We start from the raw sequence: 26362 nt of genomic DNA, 5'->3' as shown, positions 1-26362 counted from the left end.
GCCAAAAAAAATAAGAAGATGGGGTTATACTCAGATAAGCAGGGGTCCACCTCAGAAAATCTTGTACTTTCTTTAAACTTTCAGAAAGAGGTAAGGGGCAAGCAGAAGCTATCTGGAGGTTCAGAAGGTGACATAACCGAAGTACAACAAGGAAGCTGATTGCAGCTCTACTAGCTACGGGTCATCTCCAAAAAGCAAGCTTTTATCATCTTTCTGTAGGACATTCTAGCTCAGCTTCCACAAGATGTTTTATTATCAAGAAAATGTAAATATCAGTACTTCCAAGTAGGCATAAGACAATAAAAATCGAGCATTTCACAGTTGCTTTTTAAAAAACAATTATAAACGATATTTCAAATCACAGTAGAGGATTGCTGTGTGGTCATCTGCCTCATGGACATTTAAAAAACCCCTCAATACTGTCTCCACCACTGGCTGGAAGTAGAAGGGAATTTTAATATCCCCTCCTACTACAGGAAACAGGTCATCTCAGAGGCTATCACTGAGAACAGGATTATGTATTCTTTATTTTCTTCTTTATAATTTCAGAATTTTACCCAGTGTGCATGTTGTTTCATAATCCAGGAACAGAGGAACATTTACAGATTTATTAAATTCCTAAAAAGCCAAGTGATAGCTGTTCTCACAGTACAGCAACTGATCACAAAGGGAACCAATTAAAGAAACACTAATCGATGGTTTTAATGAAGAAAGCTCTCCCTCCTCTGATTCCTCCCAGTCACCAGCCAGAGAGAAGAATGGAAGAGTCGAAAGTCTTTAATGCGACTGCTTTCTTACACAAGAAATTCAGAATTACCTTCATTTGTTTAACAAACATTTACTGAGAGCCAACCACAGGCCAAGCCCTGTCCTGAGCACAGAGCAATGCATGTGGAGAGGCTCATCATCCTCACCTGGGAGCTCACCTGGGGCTGCATCATAGGCCTCATCACCGCAGCACCACCAGCAGTAGGGTTTTCCATTTTCAATTCAAGTGCCTGTCGGCTCTGATTCAAAAACTGAGGTGAGACAAGTTGGTTAGAATGCAAGCAGAGCACGTCAGTCTGCCAAAACAGCTTTCCAGACCCTCAGCACCAGCCAATGAGGTAATATCTCCAAACACAATAACCTGGCTAAGTCACATCTAAACTGAACCAGTACTTTCACACTGCAAAAAGGTCAATGTTGAAAAGTCTTTGGCTAGCATATGATGGGCTACTGTTTGGCACTGGGGAAAAAAAAGTAAAGTGCAATTTTGCAGCTTAAAGAATATCTTCACACCTGTAATCCCAGCACTTTGAGAGGCTGAGGTGGGCAGATCACTTGAGCCCAAGAGTCTGAGATCAGTCTGGGCAACATGAAGAAACCCCATCTCTACAAAAAATTAGCCAAGAGTGGTGGCACACTCCTGTAGTCCCAGCTACCTGGGAGGCTGAGGTGGAATGATCACCTGAGCCTGGGAGGTCGAGGCTGCAGTGAGCTGTGACTGCACCACTGCATTCCATCCTGAAACCCTGTATCAGAAAAAATAATAATAAGTAAATAAATTTTATATATATATACACACACACAACAGAAACTCAAAAGATTTATAGTCAGGCTTTCTCTGGGATTATTCGGGCACATGGGGAAATACCTTTAAGTTGATCAGAGGAATTCTGAATAAACTCCATTAGCTTTCCCTAAATGACTTTTAGTGAAGAAATGGCAGAAAGTAAAATGAATGCAGTAACACAGCTTTTCTGAGTACCTAAACTGACTTTTAACAATATTTATGCAATGGAGTCTCTGGCTCTTTGGATTCCAAACTCAGGCATTTGGCCGCACACGGTGGCTCACACCTGTAATCCCAGCACTTTGGAAGGTCAAGGCAGGAGGATCACCTGAGGTCAGGAGTTCAAGACGGCCCTGGCCAACATGGTGAAACCCTGTCTCTACTAAAAATACAAAAACTAGCCGGGCTTGCGTGGCTCCTCAGCTACTCAGGAGGCTGAGGCATGAGAATCACCTGAACCCAGAAGGTGGAGGTTGCAGTAAGCCAAGATCATGCCACTGCACTCCAGCCTGGGCGACAGAGCAAGACTCCACCTCAAAAAAAAAAACAAAAAAAAAAAAAACAAAAAAACCTCAGGCATTCATCTACTTATATGGTTTGAAGACATAAACAGTAAAAACAATTGAATTTTAAAACATTTCTTGGGGACTAAGAAAACAATAGGGTAAACAGAAGTCATATTTTAGAATATTAAAAGACAGCTCTAGTTTTATAAAACATCTAGAAAGAAGAGTTCCATTAAAAACGCTGAAATCAAGAAGGTTTAAGTATTTGGTTATTAGCAGTAAGGATTTTTTTTCAAAAAAAACCTTATCTACCTTTAAGACTACAAAGTCATCAAGTAACATTTTTCTTCCCCAAGAGCAATCCTTCCTGACATTTTTTTACTTTTTACCTGTAAAATAGAATATTCTCATAAAACTACTCCTTAACAAGGAGCCATTTGTACAAATAAAACCTTACACAGAAGTAAAACAAAAAGAATTTCTTTAGTTGACAGGGATAGATTGCACCAGTGGTAAGAACACTGAGAAACATAGTCTGAAAACAACAGAAGGAGAAGCCAGAGGGAAGAACACATGACTGGTTACCTGCTGGCCCTGCAGCCTCTGCTGAAGCTGCATTCTAAGTTGCTTGGGGGTGTTTGTCCGGGGTCTCATGATGTTGGCTCGCGGGTGCATTCCTTGGAGAGGAAAATTGCCTTGCTGGTTCATCTGATTCATCATAGAGTTAAAAGATGGTGATTGTCCCTGAAGATGAAAGCCTCCTTGCATTGGAGGCCCCTGTGCTGGGTATGTCTGTCCATATAATCCTGCCTTCTGATCCATCATTACTGCTGCGTCTTGGCCTTGGAAAGCATCCTGTTTGGGCTCTAATGCCTGTCCCTTAAACACAACACATAAAAGAACAGTGAAGAACATCTATGAAAGCAACAGAAGTCAAATGCTCTAAAGAAAGTGCAAAAAAAATCCAGTCATTCAACAAGTATTTAAGTAAATGCTTGTTATGTGCCAGGCATCACTTCTCTACATGCTAAGGATACATTCAAAATAACAACCCACAGGTGACAGAAAAAGAAGTAAAAGTTGATATTCTGAAGAAGAGAACAACCTGCTGTGCTAAGACAAGAACCATGTGTACTGTGCATTCACCTTTATTTTCTCATCCACAAGCACTGAATGCCAAGCATGCAGCCAGCATGCTTGACATGTCTCTCTTGAAGCATACTTCACCCCACTGTACTTCGCAACACTTCTCATTTTTCTCCCATCTCTCTGGCCTTTCCTTGAATGAATGCTAACTGTTCATCAGGGTTCAGTCCTAGGCTCTCTTATTTTCTCTTGATATATTTTCTACTTAGGCGCTCTCATCCACTGGTGATAATGATCACATTTTTGTCTCCAGCCAAAACATCTCTAAACTTTTGGTTTTGTTTATGGAAATGCCTACTTAACATCCGCACCCTGATGTCTCAGGTATCTCAAACTTAACAAGCAGAAAACAGACACCATGATTCCCAACAGCCCTTCCCCCCAAGCAGGCTTGTTCTCCTCCAACCTACCCTACTATATCGCAATACAGTTGGCCCTCCATATCCATGGTTCCACACTCATGGATTCAACCAACAGGGGACTGAAAACATTCCAGGGGAAGGAAACGGTAGCTGTACCTGACTGAATACACACAGTCATCATTCTTCTTATAATAATTCCCTAAACAATACAGTGTAACAACTATATAATATACATAACATTTACATTGTATTAGGTATTATAAGTAATGTAGAGCTGATTTAAACTATGTGGGAGGATGTGCATAGGCTATATGCAAATACTAGACTGTTTTATATAAGGGACTTGAGCATCCACGGATTTTGGTATCCACAGGGGTCCTGAAACCAACCCCTCACAGATATCAAGTGGTGACGGTACACAGCATCACCATTCACTGCCCAGGAACCAAAACCCAGCAATTTGATTCTTCACATTCTCCCATTCTCCCTTTCCAAGAGTAAACACGTGTGACCACCAAGTCCTGTCAATTTTTCCTCCAGGGCATATCATGTATCCCTCCCTTCTTTCCATTTCACCCTTATGACCCTTCCCAGGACACCTCTTGGACTGTTACCATAGTAACTGGCAACTATGTTTCTATTTTGTCCCATCAACTTGGGTTCATGTGATCCTCCCACCTCAGCCTCCCCAGTAGCTGGGACTACAGGCACACACCATCATGCCTGGCTGAAGATATCTTAATAAAGCAAACTATACTTTAAGTTAAACATGGCAGACTGATCATGCATGCTTACCTGCATTCACTTGCTAACCCTACTAAAATGACAATAAAGGGAACTAAGAGGTATCCAGTTTATTTAAAAAAAAAAAATACTTAAAAGGTAGTATTTATCCATAAAACACTAATAACACAACAAGATCAAGTATTTCCATATTTATAATAGAAGATACAAAGTGAATAGAGAAGTAGGAACCAACTCAACAGAACAGAAAAACTTAGACTTATGTGCCTACAGAGGAAAAATACATATGAAAAACGAGCAAATGTATTCCACAGATCTATTGAGACTCCAGTGAGGGTGGTAGGGGATCAGAGCATGGTGCTGAAATGAGGAGGTTGGTTAGGAGTCTGAGTATAGAGCAGGAGGTCAACTACCTCCCTGCCTGCTCCCTGACTCCCGAAAGGCCTGTACCTTCTACCTAACCCACAAAGGTACAGGGGTTCAGGGGCACCAAGCAGAGCCTAAGAAAGGAGTGAGGCAGAGGCTGAAAACAGGAAATTTTATATTTAGCATATTTACAATTTAAATAAAATTTTATATTTTATAATTTAATATCCCACACTTGCCTCCCTAGCCCAGCTCCCAAAATGCAACCAGGTAATAAAAGATTACCAGGTGGCAGGAGTGGTAGTGGTGGTTGAAAACAACTCTACATGTGGAAATTTGGGGAGTCCTGGTCAGGCGCGGTGGCTCACACCTGTAATCTCAGCACTTTGGGAGGCCGAGGCAGGTGGATCACGAGGTCAGTAGTTCGAGACTAGCCTGGCCAATATGGTGAAACCCCGTCTTTACTAAAAATACAAAAAAAAGCCGGGCGTGGTGGCGTGCGCCTGTAGTCCCAGCTACTCAGGAGGTTGAGGCAGGAGAATCGCTTGAACACAGGAGGTGGAGGTTGCAGTGAGCCGAGATCACGCTTCTGCACTCCAGCCTGGGCGATAGGGAGAGACTCCGTCTCAAAAATAAATAAATAAAAATTTGGGGAGTCCTGAAATAAAAGGGCTAGGGCTAGTTCCCCACTTAATTACCCTCAGTAAAGACAACTGATGCTGCTCACACTTGCAAAGTGTCAAATCAGCTTCTTAATGTCTCACTCTTAACATGTAAGAACAGTCAGGGATCACCAGATACTCGATAAAAGCGTCCAACACTTTCCAAGCTTGAACGTGACTCAAGCAAATCAAAGACAAGAAAAATAGAGAAGACTTCAAAATATAGAATGAAGGGCCAGGCGCGGTGGCTCACGCCTGTAATCCCAGCCTGTAATCCCACTTTGGGAGGCTGAGGTGGGTGGATCACGAGGTCAGGGGATCGAGACCATCCTCGCTAACACGGTGAAACCCCGTCTCTACTAAAAATACAAAAAATTAGCCAGGTGTGGTGGTGGGCACCTGTAGTCCCAGCTACTCGGGAGGCTGAGGCAGGAGAATGGCTTGAACCCAGGAGGTGGAGCTTGCAGTGAGCCAAGATCACGCCACTGCACTCCAGCCTGGGCGACAGAGCGAGACTCCGTCTCAAAAAAAAAAAAAATAGAACAAATTTAATGCCCAACATGTCAACAGAAATCCCAGAAAAGTAGGTCAGAAAAAAAAACATGGGCGAGATAAGGTTAATAAAGAAATTATACAAGAAAACACCCCTAAACCAAAGGGAATATCAGTGTATCTAGTACACAGCAGAATGAATGAAAAAAGACCCATACCAAGATACAGCATCATAAAATTTCGGAGAGAAAAAGTTCCTAAATCATTCCAAAGAGAATAAACGGGTCACATGCAAATGAATCAAAAGCAGAAAGAAATACAATTCAGTGGCCACACTAGATGCCAGAAAACTATGGGAGAAATCTTTCAAAAGTATATAATTATTTTAAACCTAGAATGTAATACATAGCCAGACATGTAGGAGGGTGGAATAAAGATATTTTCAGACACATAAGAACCCAAAACATTTTATTTCATGCAGTAGGGATGAAGAAGTTAATAGAAGTTGTGTTGCAGCAAAACAAAGGAGTAAATCAAGACAGAAAGCAATTTGAGATTCAGGATACTAGGAGTCCAGCACAGGGGAATAGTGACAATTATTAATTTCTAGACTTGCCTCACAAGGACACAGTAAAACAGAGAGAACTACAGGAGGGAAGGAAGGAATTGATGGGTTATTTAGTGTGCCTGAACAAGTAAAGAAATAAAAAAGAACTTCTATACTTCTGTTGGAGTATAAAATATGGCTCCTCAGTGCCAAGGTTCTATGTCACTGGTATCCCTGAAGGTGTACACAAGGACTGCTCAGCGTTTCCCATCTGCACTGTGACAGCATTTGCCACATGGCAGTGTACTTCCATATGTACACATCTATTTCCCCAACAACAACTGACAGCCCCCTGATGATCTTTCCTGCTTACTGTTGAACGCACAAACCTATACAGTGGCCCCTCCATAGCCTTTAAATAAAAACAGTCATGGCTGGGCACGGTGGCTCACGCCTGTAATCCCAGCACTTTGGGAGGCCAAGGCGGGTGGATCACTTGAGGTCAGAAGTTTGAGACCAGCCTGGCCAACATGGCAAAATCTCATCTCTACTAAAAATACAAAAGAAATTACCCGGGCGTGGTGGCGGGTGCCTGTAATCACAGCTACTCGTGAGGCTAAGGCAGGAGAACCACTTGAACCCTGGAGGTGGAGGTTGCAGTGAGCTGAAATTGTGCCACTGCACTCCAGCCTGGTTGACAGAGCGAGACTCCGACTCAAAAAAGAAAAAACAGTCACTACAGAATGTGTCTTTCAGAAATACAGATATGTGAATGGCATGTTTTCATAAGGCGGGGTATGTAAACAGGAACAGGACACCATGATGTTAGGATGTTCAGACTGGCCATTGTAAACAAGTTTTGTTTAAACAAACAAACAAAAAAAAGCTTGCCTCAGAATACACATGGCTTGGCTAAGTAGTAGAGAAAGATAGTTATAAAAATGAGAACTGTTAACATGAATAAAAGGTCACATTTTTAAGAACAGTACAGTAGCTTAACTAAATCATTTCTACAATTGCCAAAAATAGTGGGTTGTTGAAAGTAATATCGCAATCATAAGTATATTTTCTATTTTAACATATGAATTGAGACCAAAAAAGGATATTTTCCAAATTTAATGCTGGTATCCATGAATGTAGTGATATAACACAAGTACTAGGAGAGACACACACAGGCATTCTTGTATGTGGCTTCATGAATGTGTACACACGCACACACGTGCACACACACACAAATATACACTCTCCTACTTCCATGTTAATGCAACCTACCTGATTGACAAGTTCAGGAATGCCCAAAGCTCTGTCAATTTCTTCCAGGCCTGTGGCATCTGTGTTGCTGAGAAGAGTGTGCAGCTGGTCCAATAATGCTCTTTCGTCACTCTGGCCTTCCAGGTTGGAAGGTGGCCCAACAAGATCATCCAGGGAATTCCTAAGAAGAGGCCTAGAAAAAGACTTGCAATCAATTTCAATGGTGCTTTTTTTTTTTCTAAGAGTAATAGATCACAGCAACCATGCATAGTATTTTTAATGAACAGTAACTCAAATGCTACAAACACAAGTAATAAACCAAGTGGTAAAAAAGAGTGAATGGCATCAATTTAAGTTTAAGGCCCACAATTTAGAAATTTCACCAGGCCACTTTAGACCACCATATACAGCTTAAACCCCCAATCCCACCACCAAATTGTAATTGCCAAACCCTAGGCATTTGGGGTATAGCAGAAATGGGGGCCAGGGGGAGGGTAGGGAAGGATGGGAGAAGATACTCCTCACGAAAACAGTGAAGGAGGTAATAATTATAATACTTGAAAATTAGAGAAATCAAAAGAATAAAAGGAAGGATACAAATGTTGAGCTATGGCCAGGCGCAGTGGCTCAAGCCTGTAATCCCAGCACTTTGGGAGGCCGAGGCGGGCGGATCACGAGGTCAGGAGATCGAGACCATCCTGTGAATGGTGAAACCCCGTCTCTACTAAAAATACAAAAAATTAGCCAGGCGTGGTGGTGAGCGCCTGTAGTCCCAGCTAGTCGGGAGGCTGAGGCGGGAATGGCATGAACCCAGGAGGCGGAGCTTGCAGTGATCCGAGATCGCGCCACTGCACTCCAGGCTGGGAGAGAGAGCAAGACTTTGTCTCAAAAAAAAAAAAAAAAAAAAAAAAAGAAGGGAGCCAGGCGTGGTGGCTGACACCTGTAATCTCAGAACTTTGGGAGGTAGAAGTGGGCAGATTGCTTGAGCCCAGGAGATCCTTGAGCCGAGATTGCACCACTGCACTCCAGCCTGGGCGACAGAGCGAGATTCCGTCTCAAAAAAAAAAAAAGAAATGTTGAGCTATCACTGACGTGAGTCTGGAGAAATACCAAAATCACTTTGTCACACTTGGCCCACAGAGCCCATATTGGCAAGTGTAACACAAACCCCATACACCCACAGCAAGTTGCCTCAGTTCTCCAACACATACAAGGGCATGAAGTTAAACATTTATCCTGCCTCAGAAAAGTTCTGTTAACTTGAAACTATTTGCTCTCTATTGAGTAGAGAAGCATTCAAATAAATTCATATAGAGTAGAGAAGCACTCAAATAAATTCATATAGTTACATCACTGTCTGCTCAATAGATCAGTTCATTTTTATTTTCCTTGCTTAACTTACTGTAGAATTCCTGTTAGAGCTGACATTGACCATGGCCTCTTGCATGCAAGTAAATTACTAAGCTAAATAAAAATGAAATACAATCTACAATTTTTTTTTTTTTGGAGACGGAGTCTCACTCTGTTGCCCAGGCTGGGGTGCAGTGGCATAATCTCAGCTCACTGCAAGCTCCGCCACCCGGGTTCACGCCATTCTCCTGCCTCAGCCTCCTGAGTAGCTGGGACTACAGGCACACGCCACCACGCCCGGCTAATTTTTTTTTTTTTTTTTTTTTTTTTTTTTTTAGTAGAGACAGGGGTTTCACCTTGTTAGCCAGGATAGTCTCGATCTCCTGACCTTGTGATCTGCCCGCCTCGGCCTCCCAAAGTGCTGGGATTACAGGCGTGAGCCACCACATCGGGCCTACAATCTTTATTTTATGAAAAATTTTAAAGATGCTATATAGTTATTTCACTATCATCATTGAAATGTTTAAAATAATTTTAGAAAACAATTAGCCAATCCTTTTGAGAATTTTCTCAATAGGCAGCAGGTGGTTGGGGGAAAAGAAAAGCTTTTTTAAAAAAGTTTAATTTTCTGGAAAACTGAGGCTAATCCTCTGAAGAACATTTATAAAACCACTAGAAACATGTACTTATCTTTTTTCCCCTCCTCATGGGACTAGAGAGACAATCGTCTCACAGAGAGGCTCTCAGAAGTTTGGCCACTGAATGGCCCTAATGGCTGGACAACATGGTTGTATCTCCTCCCTCTCCTGTGAATGCCACACGCACTGCTTACTGCTTCAGCCTCATTTTTACACAGAGTTACATGAGAAATGCCCAGCTGGCAACCCAGTACCTCAATTATAGGGAATTCTCATTCTCTTTCACGTTTGCTTCTGTGCTCCAACTCTTTTCTAAACTACCCAATGCTGAGATTTTCTACAGAGTCACAAAATAACACCCCACCTATTTTGAGTGCCATGAGGAACTTGTTCCATGGACAACATGCCATCGGGCCAGGAACCCAGTTGGTTAGATGCTGCTGCTTGGCCATAGGGATTAGCCCCCATTCCCATGGGGATTTCACCAGGCCCTGGGGGAGCAAAAAGAAAGCACAAATTCTCAAATAAGAGCAAAAATTATCCTGAAACATCTAACTTTCTTTTTTCATGAAGGGGGGAGGGTGGACACTTACTCATTTGAAGCATCTGCTGCTGCTGTTGCTGCGGCTGCAATACTGGTCTCGCACCTGGTATGCTATTAGACCGAAGAGGCAACGTGGGAATAGAGCCACCCAGTGCAGGTCTGGGTAAAGAAGTATTATAATCTCCTCCTGGTCTTCCCATGGAGTTTGAATTCATAGGTTCCATTCTGCCGGCCTTTGAGTTTGGTAAGCCCCAGTCTCCTGAGGAAGGAGTCTGAGTCACAGTCACATTTCGGTTTGGCCCACCTAAAACAGGTAGCCATACTTAGGTCTTTTCCATATTATAATGAAATCCTTCTTATACCATGTAAGTACAGCCATTATAAACAACATCAACCTTGACAAAACAGCACTTTGTCATGGTAAGAAAAGGGCTGGCCAACTGTGGAGACATAGGCCACTATTCTCATGTATTCAACAGGTTGGAAAATGTCATAGACCAAAAGACTCTTGAAGAGTTTACATAACCAAAACATAGAATAAATGAAGGATATTCATGGAAGAAACATACGTTATTCAAAAAGTTATTATTTACTCCCAATTATTTAGATGGCTTTAAGTATTTTAAATATGCTTTTCCCAAAATAATCATACATACTAATTAGAAATAACATACCCATACTTGAGCCATAATTTTCCTGACTATCCATCATTCTTGGATTCCCACCCAACATGGGTTGCTTTGGTAACATGGGGAAAGCACTGATATTTTTTACTGGAGGATTTGAGCCAACAGAAACAGGGCTATCCAGAGACACTGCTCGGTTATATGGAGGACGAATAGACTGCACAGACTGTGAACTTTTCAAACCTGTTGAAAACACAATACAAAAATATTTCTTGGTGATTTAATATATAAATAATCAAGTACAAAACACAAATACCACCACTCCCCACCCAAGAATGTCTTTCTTACAAAAACAAACACTGTCTTCCTTTACAAAATAAGTGAGGGCAGTGGCCCTCACCCACCACCGCCACCCCCCGCCCCCCTGCCAGCCAAAAAAAGGTCTCATATTCCAAATAAAGTAGAAACAACAATCTCCATGTCGGCTGAAGTATTGAGAACTTTTCTGTAGCCTGATATGGTCACTGATACTCTGCGCTTCACTTAATATTGAAAAATTCACAAATGTTCCAAGCTCCTGAAGGTTCTTGCATATTTGTACTTAAGTATACTGTTTATAATTTTAACAATCAACCAGATAAGTTGCCTTCTGATCGAAAATAAATAAAATGTAAAATCCCCTTCTAACCTTCTTCTTTCCCCCCCACTCTTAATTGATCTATCCATTCTAGTTTAGGAAATAATGCTACTGAATAATGACCATTCTGAATAATTGTGCATGCTGCCTTTTCAATTGACACACACAATATATCTTTGTTTTTCTGTCTGTTTGTTTGAGACGGAGTCTCACTCTGTCACCCAGGCTGGAGTGCAGTGGCGCAATCTTGGCTCACTGCAACCTTCGCCTCCCAGGTTCAAGCGATTCTCATGCCTTAGCCTCCCGAGTAGCTGGGACCACAGGTGTGAGCCACCATGCCCGGCCTACCTTTGTTAAATTGATGAAGTCAACACACAGCAACAGGAGAGGGGCTAGATAAGAACCAGCAAACACCAAAGAAAACTATCTTAATTAAATGACAAGATTCTGTTAAAACACCAATGGACAGGTTTTAATCTAGAGTCTGAGTTGCTTTTTAATCCAATTCTCTGTGGCTAAGAAAAATATATGCCCTAGTACCTACAGTACTCACCTGGAATAATCAAAGATGAATATTTTTCTATAAGTGCCATGATTACTGGCATATTAGTTAGAAGTGGGAAATTTATTTAATTTTTAAAAAACAGGAAAATGTTCAAAAAGCTTTCTAAAGCACATATAATATAAATTAGTATAGAAAACAGAGGCAGAATATATGTTCTGAAGTTATAAATGCTATTTATATCCTGGTCTTAGTGTAAGAGTGTTTACAGGTATGCAGAAAAGTTTCAAAGGCAGCAAAAAAAAAAAAAACCTAGTTCATTCTTACCCAGAGAATTAGTTCCTTGAAACACCTGTTGCTTAGTCCCCAGATGACTACCATTTGAGGATATGGAATTATTGTAAAAGTCAGAACTAGTCAGATCACCAAGAATAGCATCTAGATTATCCAAGTCTCCAGATCCCTGAAAATAAAGTTTTAAAAATTAACCTGTATACATTACCAGACACACAGGTATAAACATACCCATCAGAAAAAATGATACATGAAATAGAAGCAAGTAAAATACAAAAACTACCTACAATGATAATACCCACTTTAAAGGCCAGTTTATTATGACCCCCATCTCTAATCTTCCTCCTCTGAGATTAAATCACTACATTTGGTCCTTTCAAAGGGGCATTTTTTAAATTTACACAAGACATTTCATTCTCAAACTGTAGAATATTTTGCAGGTAACAGTCACTAGCAGTGCATTGATAATTAGCTAACAGATATCTGCATCTACACATACCTTCTGAAAATAAGTGTGATTAATAATAAAAGGAGCAAGCTGGGATGTTCATAGGCATGCTCTAAAAAGGGCTTCGGTCAATAAATTTGGTGAACAGTAGGTTAAAGCCCACATCCTAACTTTAAGCCTTTCATTTTCTCAAGTGCATATTAATATATCCTATAAGTTTGGGAAATGCTTATACAGAATGTCATCTTGTGCATGAAACTTGATTTTACCTTAAAATAAAAATTATGCTGCTTAATACAAGTTTTTTTTTTTCCTGATTACTTCTACCATTCTCTTAGTGACCCAATCTGCCCATTCCAGCAATAAACACCTCCATGAAAAAATTTCATATTGGCTACTAAAGAGTTATAGTCACATCTTAAAACATACACATCTGTTATTTCTAAATTACATCATAATTTTACTGACATCCAAAATAATTATAAAGAAATGACAGCTAAAGATTTAACTTTCTTTAAATAAACCTAAAATGGAAGAATTTTTATATCACATTATCTAACACCGAAAAATGATGAAATATGAGCTGAAATATACAGAAAACAAATTACCTCTTCACTTGTCTCTGTCTTAATTTTAGGGTCTTTCTCTTGACTTGAGCTAGGAATGGTGGAGCTGGTGCACTGACTCATTTTATTATCCACTCCTTCCACTTGGGGCTGTAGTTCTTTAGAGAGTGCATCACTAGGATCATCCCTGTCCAGCAGGTATCTAAGAAGTGCATTATTCTCCTTTTTCTTAGGACTTAGCTGCTCCTGCTTGACAACATTTCCGTCCCCACAAGAAGTTATACTGCTGGTGTCTTTCCCAGTGGCTTCTGCAGTAATCTTGGCTACTTCAGCTGGTGAATTCCCATTCTGCAGCAACTTGTGCAAAATCCGGTGCTTCTCTTGTAACAGTGACCCATGCATATTGGATGTAGAGGATACTCCTCCAGATGTAGAGGAGGAGACTCCAGAGGGGCTGGTGACACTAACAGAAGATTCTTTACAACTTGAATCTAGGGGGGAGTTGGTCAAGGAGGAATGACCCCGGTCATCAGAAGAACAGGTAAGTAACTGCAGTAATTTTTTATGACCTTTGCTTTCCAAAGGACCCCTTTGATTCTCTGCCCCCTCAACACTGCTCTCCTTACTTTCTTTGTCACTGAGGTGATCTCTGCTATTTGACTGACACATTGAACTCTCCACTGGATTTTGGTCGCAATAAAAGCCCAGAGGACTCTTGGAATCCTGATTGCTTACTTTACTTGGTGGGGTAATATTCATATTGGGAGAGTTATCCAATTTGGGGCCTGGTGATGACAGAGTAGATAAAAGGGAAGTCCCCACACCCTCACTGATGGCTTGCAGGGCACTGAGAGAGCTGCTGGAAAAGCTGTGGTTCCCAGTATTGCCAGAAGATGCCATGGGAGAGTGCACACCTGAATTTGAAAAAAAATTTAGGAAAAGAATTAGACTACCAGACACTGTAACAAAATACAACTTAATTCTTCAAAGTTTCTATTATAAAATAGATTAACTTTACAAGAATTATAGTAGTATGGAAAGAATAATTACTTAGAAAAAAAATAAAAGGAAATGTCAACACAAATACCTGCAACAGGAGAAAACTGATGTGAGGCTATCTTTGGACTCCCACGATTACGAGGAGAAATCATGATATTCTGCTGGTTTGGGGCAAGACCAGGACTCCCATGTGGGGGGCTACTCATGTTGAGCCCATAGTTGTTGTTCTGGTAGGAAGATGGTGATTGCATGCCTGGCCCAGGGGTCAATGAAGCTATGTTACTGGAACCCCCGTACCTAGCTCCACTCATCTGCCCTGTGGTGCTAGGGTCTGCCAAGCCATAGGCCCTGCTGCTCGGCATCTGTAAGCCTTGGTTTGGCGACATACTCATGCCGCCTACCGAACTGTTGCATCCAGCCATAGGTGGTCTAATCCCTTGTCCAACAGGATTTGGGTTTGGTCTATATCCATTCTGTTCTCTGCAAAACAAACATCAAACTTTTACTAAAAAATTCTAAGCATGCATGAAAGCTTTTAATCAGCTTTAAAATAAAATAAAATTTTTAAAAGCCAGCCAGCTACAGTGGCTAACACCTATATTCCCAGCACTTTGGGAAGCTGAGGCAGGAGGATCACTTGAGCTCAGGAGTTTGAAACCAACCTGGGCAACACAGCAAGATCATGTCTCTACAAAAAATTTAAAAATTGGCCAGGCATAGTGACACACATCTGTAGTCCTAGCTATTCAGGAGGCTGCGGTGGGAGGATCGCCTGAGCCCAGGAGTTCGAGGTTGCAGTGAGCTGTGATGGCACTATTGCACACCAGCCTGGGTGACAGATCAAGACCCTGTCTCTGTTTAAAAAAAAAAAAAAAAAGAAGAAGAGAAGAAGAAGAAGAAAGGAAGAAGGGAGAGAGAAGGAGAGGGAATAAAAAAATGGGATGAATTAACTACCCAGGAACTTAACTTTTTAGGCAGCATTCCAATACCTAGTGACAGTTCCAATCTACATATCGATCAATTATTTACCTAGTAACATATTTTTCAGTAAGCCACAGAATCTATGAGTGAGACCACTGTAGTATTATGAAAGACCAACAGCTATGTTAACTGGAGTTTCAGGTGGGCTTTATTAGAGTTGCCACATTATCTAGGGCTTCACCTGGGGGTACCTGCAAATTACTCAAGATAATTAATGGGTGAATATCCTTCCCCTTCATGCATTTCTTATTTGCCACTACCAACCCAGACAGTAACTACCTTTATTCTTGAAGTTTACCCTCAAATTTTAAATGCAGTCCCCAAAGCAACACACATCATCAGAAATGAGTGGTAAGACATGTAATCAGATTTTATGTGCTCTTTTATCCACCCATTAGCCTTCCCATCACCTAGCTTTCCTGTAAAGTATTTAATAAGTAATCACTTTCACATAAAAATACAACCTTAAACATATCATAATCCAGGAATCTAAACTCATTTCATCAAACCCAATAACCTTCCTAAATTTTGTCTCATTTTATCCCTTCCCTTTTTACTTTAATAATAAAGCATTTTGAGAACACTGCTGCATTTCGTATTAGAATACACAGTAATCTATCATTACCTCTGAAGGAAGTGGGTTGAGACAAAGCCATGTCGATCATTTGTTACAGGATTTCGGAAGAGTTTGCTTTTTGTCTGGGCAGTCACTATAGTTCCATCAGCCAACGAGAATCGATATACTGGGGTTTCTGCATGGCCATTAAGATAAGCTGTTGGGGAAAATATCCCATCACTGGTAACTACAGTCAGCAAAACAAATATATATAGGAGGGGACAGGGAGGAAATATACTTCAAGTACATTTCTAAAAATCCAAGGAAAGACTGGATCTGCACCAAAATCATCAACAGGGTAAAATAAGAACACTCAGGCATCATTTTCCTACCCCTCACCAACAAGAGAGCAACTAGTCATGTGTATACCAAACATAATGACAAACAAGATCAAGAATCAACCACAAAACCAGGTATGGTGGTGTGCACCTGCAGTCTCGGCTACTCAGAAGCTGAGGCAGAAGGGTCAATTAAATCCAGGAGTTCGAGTCCAGCCTGGGCAAGATAGCAAGGCCCTGTCTCTAAAGAATAAAATGATAAGAACAATCAACCCCAAAATTCTTTACCTTCTTGATAGTGACGTTTCTGGGACCATGACTGCCCATCATTTAGACTAAAAAATCTCTGAATACACCTTCGGATTATATCTTCAAAGCCAGGCCTCATGGAGGATCTCAGTGAATTTGTATCTATAGTGACAACCTTTCCTATTAAACAAAAAAAGGAAAAAAAGACTTATATCCAGCCCACAAGTATTTACTGGCTGCCTACACATGGCTTAGCACTGGAGAATAAAATAAAAGATATTAAATCTTTGCTCCATCTTCTCTGATCCAAATTTCTACTATATCCACAGCTTTTCTCCTTAAGACATAGCACCACAGGATTCTCCCTACATGTTCTGCTAACCAGTATAATAATACATTTGGTCTTTGTCAGATTTCTAGCACAGAGCCCCTATCCAAAATCCTCAGAATTTCCTGAGTAATAAAAGTATTTTCAAGTTATTCATAAAGAGCCCCTTTGGAACACACCTCAATTTATGCTGATGAGGAGACTTAGGGTGGGGTCTCTAGATCACCTCAGGATGGAGCTGGTAATCAGAAAGACCAAGTAATTAAAGGATTGGAACTTTCTGTTAGTAGTTCCATCTACTAACCTCCAGGAAGGGGCATGAGGGAGGAAGGAGAGCCTGGTGATTAAATGCTATAAAAAACTCTTGGCCTAGTGCGGTGCCTCACGCCTGTAATCCCAGCACTTTGGGAGGCCAAGGCAGACGGATCACGAGGTCAAGATATCAAGACCATCCTGGCCAACATGGTGAAACCCCATCTCTAGTAAAAATACAAAAATTAGCTGGGCATGGGAGTGTGCGCCTGTAGTCCCAGCTACTCGGGAGGGTGAGGCAGGAGAATCGCTGGAATCTGGCAGGCGGAGGTTGCAGTGAGCCGAGATCATGCCACCGCACTCCAGCCTGGCAATAGAATGAGACTCCATCTCAAAAAAAAAACTCGGGCCAGCAACAGTGGCTCACATCTGTAATCCCAGCACTTTGGGAGGCCGAGGCAAGCAGATCACAAGGTCAAGAGTTCGAGACCAGCCTGGTCAACATGGTGAAACCCCATCTAAGCTTAGCTGGGCGTGGTGGTGCGTACCTGTAATCCCAGCTACTTGGGAGGCTGAGGCAGGAGAATTGCTTGAACCCGGGAGGCAGAGGTTACAGTGAGCTGAGATCGTGGGACTGAACCCTTAAACTTGTAAGATCTAATGCTAAACCCAGGTAGAAACTGTCCAAACTAAAATTGTAGGGCACCCAGCTTATGTCAGACAGAGCGCTGGTTAGTGTAGAAAAAAATACATCTGGGGTCAGAAGTGGTGTGGCAGTGTAGAAAAACAGTGTTTTCCCAAATGCTGTACAGAATATATATCACACAAACTCCTTTTACTTTCTGAATGTACTGAATATACATGTCCAGATAACCTTAAGTTCATTTTCGTGTAAAGGGAAAAAATAACGCCTATGAGGAAAGTTGTTTGTCCGAAGAGATTCTATCCCTACAACTATAAGCAAGAGAAAATACCTACTTAAAGTAAGCCAGCAGGGACAATTATTTGCATCTGAGAGATGATCACATTTTTGTACACTTAATACCTAAACTTGGAGGGTTAACCAAATACTCATTTCTACAATGCTGGAAGCTTCTGACAACTTTTGCTTAATATCAAATACAATGGAGACACCAAATATACATACTCAAAAATACTATGAAATTAAAGAAGGTTTCATGACAATAGATAGTCCTTAAAAACTGTCTAGGCCTTTTCACTCTAAGCAGCACTAGGGTGGTTGGCAAAAGCAAGTGCCTTACAAAAAGTGGCAGAATGGGAGCAAAGGAGAAAGTGGTTAATCCATTTCCTAAAAAAGACTGATATGATGTGAAAGCACCAGCTACGTTTAATTGGTAACAAACTAGTCAAAAGGGCTCAAGGAACCAAAACTGCATCTGATGGCCTCAAGAACTGTGTTTTTGAAATGAACCTTGCTGATCTGCATAATGATGAAACTGCCCTTAGAAAATTCAGACTAATTACTGAGGACATCCAGGTCAAAAACTATGTGACTAGCTTCCATGGCTGGTCTTGGATCAGCTTTCAGGCCTTTTCTATGTCTTTGAATGCAGACACAATGATCCAAGCCATAATAACTGGTCACACAGTTTTTGACCTGGACATCCTCAGTAATCTTTTCTGTGACAAAATATGCTCCATGGTTAAACATGGCACACTTCATAGGAAGCTCCTGCTGATGTCAAGATTGCCAATAGTTATCTGTTTTGTGTAGGTTTTACTAAGAAATGCAATAATCAGACTTGGGCAATCTCTTATGCTCAGCACCAACAGATATGCCAAATCCCAATGATGATGGAAGTTGTGACCCAAAAGGTACAGACAAATAACTTGAAAGAAGTGGGCAATAAACTGACTCCAGACAAATTAGGAAAGACATTGAAAAGGCTTGCCCAGGCCAGGCGCGGTGGCTCATGCCTGTAATCCCAACACTTTGGGAGGCCGAGGTGGGTGGATCATGAGGTCAGGAGTTCGAGACCATCCTGGCTAACATGGTGAAACCCCATCTCTACTAAAAATACAAAAAATTAGCCGAGTGTGGTGGCACATACCTGTAGTCCCAGCAACTCAGGAGGCTGAGGCAGGAGAATGGTTTGAACCTGGGAGGCAGAGGTTGCAGTGAGCCGAGATCTCGCCACTGCACTCCAGCCTGGGCAACAGAGTGAGACTCCGTCTCAAAAAAAAAAAAAAAAGTCTTGCCCATGTATTTATCCTTTCTATGACATATTCATTAGAAAATATACTGAAGAAAACCAAGTTTGGTTTGGGAAAACTCATGGGGCTTCATAGTGAAAGGTAATTCTGCAAAAGCTACTGGAGATTTAAAAGGCACTAATATTGAATAAGCTGACAGAAATAAACCACCAGTCCAATAATCTGTTTAAAATTCAGAATTTTAATGGTGACCAAAAATCTTATTAGTAGCAGGGGGAGACTAGGGAAAAGGGATAAACGCATTCTGGGAAAGAGTAAATACCTGTGCACTCGTGCCCAAAATAGACATGATTTGTCCTCAACCACCTCTCCTGAGTTTAGCCCTGGGCCACATGACAAATACAAAACAGATGTCCATAAAAAGTTTATTAAATGAAACACATCAGGGACAGAAGATAAAATATCTCCAGAGGTCAAAAGTAAGTAGGATCTCAGTTTTAAATGATGTTAATCACACAAAGCATTTGATCTTCCTTGCTTGGCAATTTTTTTCTCCATCATGTCCTGTTTTCTTTCATGCTTGGTAATTTCTAACTTTTATAATAAACATGTATCACTTTTATATACTGATGAGATAATTTTCAAAGATGCTACTTGCTAAACTGCTTAAAGATATTTTATTTAGTATCTTCAGTAGCAAATGTAAAACATGGCTATTCAAGTAGAAAATTAACACTGCCAAATCATAAGAGGTGCAGAGAAAGACTCACTCTAAAAGGATAAAATAATATATAACAATTGCTGTCACTATGTTTATCTGAGGGGAATTAATACAGAGAAAATGTTCAAATATAAAGTAACATACAGCCAGGCATGGTGGCTCATGCCTGTAATCCCAGCACTTTGGGAGGCCGAGGCAGGCGGATTACCTGAGGTCAGGAGTTTGAGACCAGCCTGACCAACATTGTGAAACCCTGTCTCTACTAAAAATGTAAAAAATTAGCCAGGCGTGGTGATGGGCACCTGTAATTTCAGCTACTCGGGAGGCTGAGGCAGGAGAATCACTTGAACCCAGGAGGCAGAGGTTGCAGTGAGCCGAGATCATGCCATTGCACTCCAGCCTGGGCACGACAGAGCAAAACTCTGTCTCAAAAAAAAAAAAAGTAACATCCATCAGCGTAAACAAGATTATACTGTGAATTGTCAAAATAATCCTTTGCTACTTTTAACTGTGAAAATTAATCTCAAAAATCCTGAAGATAGGTTACTGATGGCATAAAATGATTGAATGACTGCAAAAATAGCAATATTTCTTTAAAAATATTCTGCATTATGTATATTATATATACATATTACAAACACACACACACATATGTAATAGTGATAGCTATGTTTTATGTATACCTACTCCATTTTTATATCACTTGTTAAAGGTCCACATTGTAAAATTAGTGTTACACAAAGCAAAGAATACAGGCTAAGTCAGGCAGACTCAGCTATAAATTTTCTTATTAGCCATGATCTTGGACAATAACCCAATCTCTGTCACCAAGCTTCTGTTTCTTTATCTCTGAAATGGGGCATATATGACAAACCCTTGGCATCCCCATTTACACTTAGGTGACCATAAGAGTAACCCTGAAGGTAAATAAAAATAATATTGCCACAGTGTTTAATTTCATTAATGCATCTTATCAACCACGATGTCTTTAATTTTTTATTTCTATGATTAAAAAATGGCAGACCAAGATTGAAACTCAGGTTGACGTCAAGAATTACTCCCAGCCAAGCACAGTGGCTCACAACTGTAATCCCAGCATTTTGGGAGGCTGAGGCAGGCGAATCACTTGAGGTCAAGAGTTCGAGACCAGCCTGGACAACATGGTGAAACCCCATCTCTACTAAAAATACAAAAATTAGCCGGGCATGGTGGCACGTGCCTGTAGTCCAAACTGTTTGGGAGGCCATGGCAGGAAAATCACTTGATCCCAGGAAGTGGAGGTTGCAGTGAGCCGAGATTGCACCACTGCACTCCAGCCTGGGCAACAGAGCAAGACTCCGTCTCAACAACAACAACAAAAAAAAAAAAAAAAAGGAATTACTCCCAATAATTCTCATTAAATTACTTGTAATTTTTTAAAACATGTTTCTTTATGACAAATGGGCTTGAAGTTAAAGAAATACTAAATTCTGACGCAAAATGCAATTTGGAGAGAAAACCAGGTGCCCCTAAATTTTTTTTAAAATTTATTTGGGGGATTTAAAATGCCAAACATACCCAATTCAAATGCCAAGAATTTTAGTGAAATTCTTTTAAGGTTGCATAAGCAACATGAAAAATGATACACATAAAGCACTCATTACAGTAGGTATACATTTCTATGATAGTACAGATTAAAAATAGTAACATTTACAAAAATTTCCAAAATAAAAATGTACATATACACAGAGAGAGAGAGAGACAAAAAAAGAGTTTTTACCTGAAAGATCATGTCTGGTAATAAAGCTCTCAGGGTTTGATGGAAATGTTCTTTCTCCTGTAGTAATGCGGCGTGCCACACAGATCATACAAGATTGCAAATCTACAATAAAAAATTCACCCTGGTAAGGATTATACTTAACTTTTGGATATATATGTTCAATAGGCAAGCAAGGACATGGAATTCAGTAAGAAGGGTTACAACACAAGTTTCAAAACTCCAAGTATGGCCACTATTTGTTTCATGAACATCACAAACATATGATAGCTCTTACCTTCCCCTTCCTCCATCATAGCTCGTGGCTGAGACAGGGCAAAGCACTGCATTGTTTCATATCTCTGGCGCATTTCAGGACTGGCGTTTATGTCTTCCAGAATATCATGTGGTGTTTTCATCAACATACGGCAATTAAATGTATGGCTTTTTTGTCTTTGGGTCTCATTTGTCCAGGAAACTCCATTAACTTTGGAAAACAAATTGAAATGACATTTTAAAAAGCTGGTAACTCATTCTATGACCATCATCAAGAATTCAAGCTGCATTTTCTCATTATGCATGTTTTCCATAGTTATATCTATACTAACATTTCAGGCTGGCAATATACAAAACATGTGAATAATTTCAACTTTAACAGAAATCTCACTGCATATTTTGTAACTATATGCCTCTTAAAATGTATACCAAATTTTTAATTCACTGACTCCATATGTGAAAATTCTGCTATTAAATCACATGCCTTTCTACCCTCATTTGATCGCTTGACTTCCTAAAAGATACATTCAATTTTCTAAGAAATGGTCAAGGAAAAAAATTTAACCTATTTAGAAAATACACATTAAAAGCCTACCTGTAGATTTTGGTAAATTTTTAAGAAAATCCTTTCTGTCTTCTTCATGTAAGATATTGTAAACACTTGTGTTAACCAGGTCCTCTTGCTTATATTGCAGGTATTGTGTGACATTTTCTGATACAAATACAATGTTTCCGTCTCGATTCACCACAAATAGGAAACCATCCAATGCCTAAAATAGGATATGTTAATACAGGCTGTTATGGACTGAATTGTATCCTCCTCCCTCTAATTCTTAAATTGAAACTCTAACCATCAGTGTAACTGTATTTGGAAACAAGACCTTCAAGGAGGTAATTAAAGATAAATGAGGTCATAATGGTGGGGACCCTAATCCAATATGACTGGTATCCTATAAGGGGAGAGAAAGACACCAGGAATGTGCACGCAGAGAAAAAGGCCATGGGAGAACACAGTGACAAGCCAAGGAGAAGCCAATCCTGCTGACACCTTGATCCTGGACTTCCAGCCACCAACACTGTAAGAAATAAATTTATTTGGTTTCACCTACCAAGTCTGTGGTATTTTGTTATGGTAGTATCAGCAAACAGCAGCCATAGTAGTAAGTAGAATGTGTAAAAACTACTGCTGACTTAATCACTGCAAACAACTGTAAGCCACCATTACTACTAACATTAGCACCATTACTACAGGCCTTACTGGGGGGGAAAAAAAAGAAGAAGAATTGGGGGTGGGGGAGTGTGTACATAAATATGTTCAGCATGAAATCTGAATTAATGTCTAACCTAATTTTTAAAGAATTATATCTTTAAAGGAGCTTTTAAAAATGAGAAAAGCATCCTTAGCTCTTCCCATTTTTCCATTTGATGCCAAGTCAAGCTACAGAAACTGCTCTACTATTCCTTAATGAGAATTTACAAAGAGGAATTTCAAAACTGATCAACTGAAAGTAGTTGGAACAAACTACCTGAAACAAAAAGAAGTTGACAAGTTAACTTTATGAAGGGCTTCAGCCCCTAAACAAATACAAAGCACATATTTAAGTCTTAACAATTCCTCAAGAATATAAAACCATAGCGTGCCATGTGATCAATCACGCAAAAATTCACCAAAAATGTCTGAGCTGAAACGTACAGTCATCATACCCCAGTATCTGTGTAAGATTGGTTCCAAGACCTCCCAAAGATAGCAAAATCTGAGGATGCTCAAGTCTCCAATATAAAATGGTGTATTTGCCTATAGCCTATGCATATATTCCAATATACTTTAAATCATCTCTAGATTAGTTATAATACCTAATACAATGTAAGTGCTATATAGTCATCACACTGAGGTATTTTTTATTGTTTTAACATTATTTTTTATTTCTTCCTCAGCCTCCAAATCTGTGGTGCAAAACCCATGGATATGAAGGGCCATTTGTACCCAAATATCTCTGTGAAATTACAGGCTACCTTTCCTTTCCTGCTTGCTTATATTTCTATGTTTGTATATGTGTGGTTTCTCAGTTTGCAACTATATTTTTACTAGGGGGACAAGGCTTCCTGAATTATGTATATTGTAATTATAAGAGCATTTTACCATCATATTCAGAATACTGAACTGTCTCAAAGAAAAAAATGTTTTCTTTTTGTTCTCATTTCCTAACCAAAATTTCATCGATTTTTTATAACTTTATAATAAACCAAAGAGCAATACAGCCTACTGGACAGTTAAAATCTTTATACTTGCCTGAAGTAAAAGTGGTCCTAAGGAGTCTTTATCAATAACTCCCTGCCCTGTAGAAGATACATCGGCTTTTTGAACATCATCATCATTGGAAATAGTTTTTCCTGAAAAGACAGAAGGTGATATAACGAATAACACACTATCAGTTATAGATTAAATCACCTTCGAATAGTCCCCAGAAGAGACATAAAGATACACATGCACATGCCCATACATACATACAAAACATTTCCTCATAAGAGAATGATGCTACAATATTATAACATCAAAACTAAACTTCATAGTTGCCCAGGAAGCCAGAAGATACCTAAATCATTTCACTACTAAATGTACTATCCTACAGCTTCCTGAAAAGGAACTACCAAATAACAGGCAATTGTCTGTTAACCGTCTCTAAAGAGCATAAGCTGGAGGCCCGGCGCGGTGGCTCACGCCTGTAATCCCAGCACTCTGGGAGGCTGAGGCGGGTGGATCACCTGAGGTCAGGAGTTTGAGACCAGCCTGGCCAACATGGCAAAACCCCGTCTCTACTAAAAATACAAAACTTAGCTGGGCGTGGTGGCAGGTGCCTGTAATCCTAGCTACTCGGGAGGCTGAGGCAGGAGAATCTCTTGAACCCGGGAGGTGGAGGTTGTGGTGAGTTGAGATCACACCACTGCACTCCAGCCCGAGAGACAAAGCGAGACACCATCTCAAAATAAATAAATACATAAATAACAAAAAGCACAGCTGGTCAACACATTTGTCTATTCCCATACTTGCTAGCCTCCATCAGTTGTAGTCTCTACCCAAACAAAGGAGCAAAAAGGCAAATATAGCAACAAGTTCCTTCTAAAACAGGGGTCCCCAACCCCCAGACCACAGACAAGTATCAGTCTGTGGCCTGTTAGGAATGGGGCTGCACAGCAGGAGGTCAGCAGTGGGCAAGTGAGCAAAGTTTCATCTGTATTAACAACAGCCCCTCCCCATCACTCACATTACCACCTGAGTTCTACATCCTGTCAGCTCAGAAGTAGCATTAGATTCTCACAGGTGTGCAAATCCTAATGTGAACTCCACATGCGAGGAATCTAGGTTGTGTGCTCCTTATGATTCTCTAATGCCTGATGATCTGTCACAGTTTCTCCCATTACCCCCAGATGGACCCATCTAGCTGCAGGAAAACAAGCTCACGGCTCCCACTGATTTCTATATTATGGTGAGTTGTGTAATTATTTCATTATATGTTACAATGTAACCATAATAGAAATAAAGTGCACCACAAACGTAATGTGCTTGAATCATCCTGAAACCATCCCCTCTACCAGGTCCATGGAAAAACTCGCTTCCACAAAACCAGTCCCTGGTGCCAAAAAGGTTGGGAACCACCACTGTTCAAAAAGACGTAAGTGTTTTTATTACCTTGCTCTTTTATTTGACGTATCTGTCTTACTGTTTCCTTTAAAATCGCACATTTATCTGGTTTGACATTGAAATTGTCAATATCACTAAGATTGGCAGATATCAGCTCAGCCAATTCTTCAATATATTTACTTTCCTGCTCCCGTCTCCGTTTTTCACCACTGCAGGTAAGACTAAGGGAAAAGGGGTAGAAAGGGGGGAAAGGAGACATAATATATATATCACAAAAGAGCTGTTAGCAGAATCAGCCCCTATACAACACTATTACATGATTACTTTTTTTTTTTTTTCCTCGAGACAGAGTTTCGCTCTTGTTGCCCAGGCTGGAGTACAACGGTGCGACTTTGGCTCAATGCAACCTCCACCTCCCGGATTCAGGCAATTCTCCTGACTCAGCCTCCCCAGTAGCTGGGATTACAGGCATGCGCCACCACGCCTGGCTTATTTTTGCATTTTTAGTTGAGACGAGGTTTCACCATGTTGGTCAGGCTGGTCTTGAACTCCTGACCTCAGGTAATCCACCCACCCTGGCCTCCCAGAGTGCTGGGATTACAGGCATGAGCCACCACACCCGGCCTATTATTTTCATATGTAAACAAACTAAACTCAGCCAATATAAACTATCAAAAATGCTGTCTTGGAGAAGTAGTACAACATAATAGAGATTCATGTAAACCTAAATTCAGTTCCATCTTTGTTAGCTAGGTGGCCTTGGGCAGAGTTAGCCTCAGTTACTTCATCTAGAAAATATGAATAAATCATCTTTACTTCTTAGAGATAATAAAACAACTAACAAATAAGAACAAAAACAGTGGTAGCTACTTATTA

At 40.4% G+C, this 26362-nt stretch overlaps 1 protein-coding gene across 18 annotated transcripts in view; it reads right to left on the bottom strand.

Moving 5' to 3' along the window:
* The window catches only part of NCOA3 (nuclear receptor coactivator 3), a 155137-nt gene that overhangs the window by 6820 nt on the left and 121955 nt on the right, over window positions 1–26362 (bottom strand). For 8 of the 18 annotated variants that reach the window (XM_016938072.4, XM_016938076.4, XM_016938074.4 and 5 more), the window contains 16 exons: window positions 25535–25707; window positions 24137–24237; window positions 22442–22616; window positions 21869–22057; window positions 21595–21696; window positions 16399–16539; window positions 15842–15989; window positions 14324–14715; window positions 13279–14150; window positions 12256–12391; window positions 10838–11032; window positions 10213–10467; window positions 9984–10110; window positions 7653–7824; window positions 2647–2940; window positions 915–1019 (listed from right to left, as the gene is read on the bottom strand). In XM_016938072.4, the coding sequence (XP_016793561.3) occupies window positions 915–1019; window positions 2647–2940; window positions 7653–7824; window positions 9984–10110; window positions 10213–10467; window positions 10838–11032; window positions 12256–12391; window positions 13279–14150; window positions 14324–14715; window positions 15842–15989; window positions 16399–16539; window positions 21595–21696; window positions 21869–22057; window positions 22442–22616; window positions 24137–24237; window positions 25535–25707 (3577 nt within the window). The remainder of the gene's footprint in view (window positions 1–914; window positions 1020–2646; window positions 2941–7652; window positions 7825–9983; window positions 10111–10212; window positions 10468–10837; window positions 11033–12255; window positions 12392–13278; window positions 14151–14323; window positions 14716–15841; window positions 15990–16398; window positions 16540–21594; window positions 21697–21868; window positions 22058–22441; window positions 22617–24136; window positions 24238–25534; window positions 25708–26362) is intronic. The other 10 variants (XM_016938077.4, XM_016938078.4, XM_063803079.1 and 7 more) reach the window with 3 other exon arrangements.

The sequence above is a fragment of the Pan troglodytes genome, chromosome 21 (genome assembly GCF_028858775.2).
Source record: "Pan troglodytes isolate AG18354 chromosome 21, NHGRI_mPanTro3-v2.0_pri, whole genome shotgun sequence".
Lineage (NCBI taxonomy): Eukaryota > Metazoa > Chordata > Mammalia > Primates > Hominidae > Pan > Pan troglodytes.
The sequence above is the reverse complement of the archived record's forward strand: the minus strand, read 5'-3'. Positions and strand labels throughout refer to the sequence as shown.